The sequence below is a fragment of the Papaver somniferum genome, chromosome 3 (assembly GCF_003573695.1).
Source record: "Papaver somniferum cultivar HN1 chromosome 3, ASM357369v1, whole genome shotgun sequence".
In the NCBI taxonomy this organism is placed as follows: Eukaryota; Viridiplantae; Streptophyta; class Magnoliopsida; order Ranunculales; family Papaveraceae; genus Papaver; species Papaver somniferum.
Genome location: NC_039360.1, coordinates 108,662,467 through 108,666,949, shown reverse-complemented (window position 1 = coordinate 108,666,949; position 4,483 = coordinate 108,662,467). Strand labels below are relative to the sequence as shown.

Below are 4,483 nucleotides of genomic sequence, written 5' to 3'. Positions count from 1 at the left end.
ATAGGGTTGTCATTGTCCAAACAAGCAGGCGCTACGCACCTGGAAGTGAGAGGCGACTCTAAATTACTGGTTAACCAAATGAATGGAGTTTACGCATTAAATTATTTCGCTGGTGCGACCATAACTCATGTCAGACGAAGCAACAACAAACACGACGATTGCCTAGCCACATTAGCCTCGAAGCTGCAATTCGAAGGTTTAAAAGAAACTTTAGTCGTGAAGAGACGGACTGTAGCGTCGACGTGGATTTTGCAGTCTAAGGATACTGAAGCCAATGATTGGAGGACACGGATTATCCAAGAGCTTAACAGTTCGCTCTCCCAAGGAAAGGTTAGTCTCAAAACCCTACAAAATTTCTTCATGCTTCACGGAGTGTTATATCATCGAAACCCGGATGGCTCCCTGTCAAGATGTCTTGGAGACGAAGAAGCACTGCTACAACTTAACCATGTTCATGGTGAAATTTGTGGACAACCTTTAGTGGTGGTTCTTTATCATCGCCTTCAACGCTTCGGATACTATTGACCAGATATGGAGACTCAATCTCGATTACTCCAAGGGTCTTGCCCCAACTGTCAAGCACCGCCACATCAATTGGAGGTCTTTAAGATTGGTCATGCTGGGGACTGGAGAGATCCATACATTAATTACCTCCGCGACGGTGTACTTCCTTCCAATAAGAAGGACGCAGCCAAGATGAAGCAAAGAGCCAAAAGATTTGTGTTTCATGAAGGAACTCTGTACCGTAAAATCTTTGGAGGTGATCTGCTACGATGTCTGGAAAAGGTGGAAATCCCAATTATGTTGAAAGAGACGCATGAAGGTGAACACTAAGGGTAGAAGAAACTATTCCTCCAGATACACGAGAAATATTACTGGCCTACTATGGAAGATGATGCAGCAGCGTTTGTTCAAAGGTGTCACGAGTGACAAATTCACGGAAGCCTCATCCACACACCTTCTACTCCCATGCACTCGGTGAGTAGTCCGTGGCCATTCCACAGCTGGGGACTTGACATCATTGGGAAGATTAACCCGCCATCGTCAAAACATCATGAATATATCATAACCGCAACGGAGTACTTTACTAAATGGGTTGAAGCCATTCCTCTGCGAGGGACTACTGGAGCGACAATTGCAGCATTTATTAAAGAATACATCGTTTATCGTTTTGGAGTGCCTAAGCACATCATTACTGATAATGGCACTCCCTTCGCCAACAATCAAGTACAAGAGTTACTCGAAGAATACGAAATTAAGCAAGTCTTCTCTATTACTTATTATCCCCAAGGGAATGGGAAAGCCGAGAGTACCAACAAGACTTTAATTCGAATTCTCCGTCAAACAATGCATGATAATCCACAGATATGGCACGAACAACTGCCTATAACACTATGGGCATATCGAGCGGCACCTAGAAGATCCACATGCGTCTCCCCCTATTCACTTGTCTATGGCGCGGATGTAGTTCTCTTAGCAGAGATTAATATTCCATCGGCCAAAATTGCAGCAGCAAATGGAGTTCAATGGGATGAAGCTTAAGCGTCAAGTGCCAGAATAGCAGAGCTAGATACTCTGGACTCCAAAAGAACTAAGGCGGAAGAACATGCTCATGTATACATAAATAGGGTTTCCAGAGCATACGATAATGCCGTAAAACCTCGAATTTTTTTAACAAGAGATCTGGTATTGAAGACTGCTAAGCACATTCAACAAGACATGTCTGCACCAAAATTCTCTCCAAAATGGGAAGGACCTTATGTGGTTACCAAAGCATATAACAGTGGGTACTACAAGATTTCCAAAGAAGATGGAGGCAAATTGGAAGCGGTCATCAATGGAAAATGGCTCAAGGCATACTACGCGTGACCATCACTCCATCTCTCGCCGTTTCACGACACGGCCATCCAGGAATTTTATCGTTTCCCTCGTATTTGAGTTATCAAAATTTCATTTAGTCAGAACATATTAATGAAAATTCCATTTGCTTTTTCCAAAAACCAATACAATTCAAAAAAAAAATGTTCAGAACCCAAAAGAAAAATCAGACATTCTCATGGCTGCATATTCAAAATAACAACTCAGAAAAGACCATCCAATAAGTTGTAGTTTCTTGAAAGCATCATCTTCAGCCTGTTTTAATACCTTTAAGTCATACTCTTCAAATCACGGATTGCCTGTTCCACCTTTTGAGATTCAGCAGTCAGAGCCTTTTCCTCTTCCAAAATGGCCTTTGTAGCAGGAACAACGTTGGCAAAGATGTCGGCTCGATCAACTTTGACAATGTCAAGACGGTGCCGCAGCCAGCTTACGTTAAACTCTAGGGATTCGCAGGTAGATACCATGTTTTCCCACTTTTCAACAGTTGCTTCAGTGACGTCGCGAATGAATGTACCTTCCATTTCGACAATCATGGGCAAAAGGCAGTTCACTGTGGTGACCAACGCAAACGAGCAATACTGCACCACGTTCCTGGTTGAAATGTGGACATATCTTCTCCATATTTTCGTGTACAAAGCCACGAACTCCTTCCGTACTAAGAATCTACCTACACTTCGGTAGCTAGAAGATAAACACTTCATGTGGATATCGAACGACAAACCTGCATTGGGATATTCGTAGCAAGAAATACCCAAATCAGCATTTTCCAGGTCTGTATCAGTTGGTGTACTCGAGTTTGAAGGAAGAGGTGTGGCCAGATCGTCGTCATCAACCATGGTCACGTATGTTCCAACTGGTTACCTGTACACAAAAGAAAATATCTCCTTGTTAACTACTGATGGTGGCAAGCAAATATCTATTTGTTAGTGAAAAGCATACCGGAATGATCTTCTTGACTCGAATGATCCGTACGGGGGAATTGTCACAAGACCCAGGAGTTTGCCCACTCTAAAAAAAAGAAGCAAGGATGTTTGAGGAAAAGAAGAATTATCACTTACAAATCAGGAGGTAATTAGAATCATACTCTGGAAGCGAGCCGCCTGCGTTTGACTGAGGAATCTGGCTGGATCGAGGATGATTTACTTCTGTTCGACATGATGAAGAGATATGAATTCAACAAGAAGAGTCTTTATTATGAACTGAGAGGAACAATCTAGTTTCACTTGCATATATATTGAGGAAACCCTAAGAAGAAACGGATGCCGAACAGCCCCAACGGGACGTATCTAGCCAAGGATTCAACCCTGACTGGGTAATGTTTCTCATCAAAACCCTAAGGAAGACCGGAAGGAAACGGCCAGATAGTCAAAAGACGGATGCGTTTCTCCAGCTTGAAGCCCTGGCAAAAAACACATCTTGAGGATATGAGGCAGCCACTTTCCTGGTAATATTTACTTACTCTAGCTTGTCCTTTTATCGCTTGTCTTTCACCATCTCATGCTTACCCCGCAATAATGCTACTGTTACATGCTAAGCAGGGGACTTAATGTTGATGGTAGTTTTTAGTTCAGGGTTAAAATTGTAAGACCTTGTATTTAATGTGTCGTCACTCTGCAAAGAAACAGAGCCATGTAAAAGTGACGAGTGTTCAACCTCTTCACTGGCACATTTATTGAGAAACATATATTCACATGAAATTTACCCAGAATGGTGCATGTAGCAACAATCCCAGATATTCTATAAATTTTGGCACCCTGCATGTATTATTCAGTTAATATAAGTTTCTTTGAATGCTTTCTGTGCCATGTTCCCCGGCTGAACCCTTAATATTGGTATGGCATGACAATTTGTGTTCACTCGCAGCAGAGTAGCACGAATTTCCAAGTATCAAGGTTAAGGTCCTTGCATTAAAGTATTCAATCGGAAAGCATACTTCTCTCTGGCAATAAACTTAAAGAACTCCGTGTCAACACATAGATTTCAATCAATTTTGTGATGATTCACAAGGTTCAGATACTACCCTGACTAATTTGCAAAAATTAGGGTTTTGCGCCCTGCGCAGTACATTATACCTTGTTTGTCGAAATTAAGCCCAGGCGAACTAGGTAATTAATCCACCATGGATTAGTAGGTGCAAAATCCTATCCAAAATCAGAAAACAAGGAATAAAAGGAGTCGCAGAATAGGAGCAACAACAAAGGAGGTGTGGCCATGCCATAGGCCAGCCGACGCCACTTGCAAGTGGCCACACCCCATGTTGCTCGACCGGCCCCTATTTCCCGTCGACCAATCAGGTCGCCTTAAACCCTCCATACGCACATGAGTTGTGGTAGGGCCCATACTTGTCGGTCCTATTTCCGTCAACCAATCAGGTCGCCTTAAACTCGCCACACACACATGAGTTGTGGCTGGGCCCATACTTTCCGGCCCTATTTCCCATCGACCAATCAGTTCGCTTTAAATCCGCCACACGCACACTAAAAGTGTGGCCACGCCCATGTATGGCCGGTCCCTCTTTTTAATCGACCAATCAGGTCGCTCTAAACCTGCCACAGTATTAAAAGACGCAAAGTTGCGCCAGATGGTCACAATGCCAAATTGG

The 4,483-nt window shown here is 43.1% G+C and overlaps 1 protein-coding gene across 1 annotated transcript; it reads left to right on the top strand.

Annotated features, from left to right (window-relative positions):
- The first annotated feature begins 969 nt into the window (after window positions 1-969).
- On the top strand, window positions 970-1,542 carry LOC113359844 (protein NYNRIN-like). Its single transcript, XM_026603417.1, has one exon. The coding sequence runs from the start codon at window positions 970-972 to the stop codon at window positions 1,540-1,542; it is 573 nt and encodes a 190-aa protein (XP_026459202.1).
- Window positions 1,543-4,483: the final 2,941 nt, after the last annotated feature.

Excerpts from the sequence above, each read along its gene's own strand:
- LOC113359844 (XM_026603417.1), top strand. The coding sequence starts at position 970 with ATGCACTCGGTGAGTAGTCCGTGGCCATTCCACAGCTGGGGACTTGAC.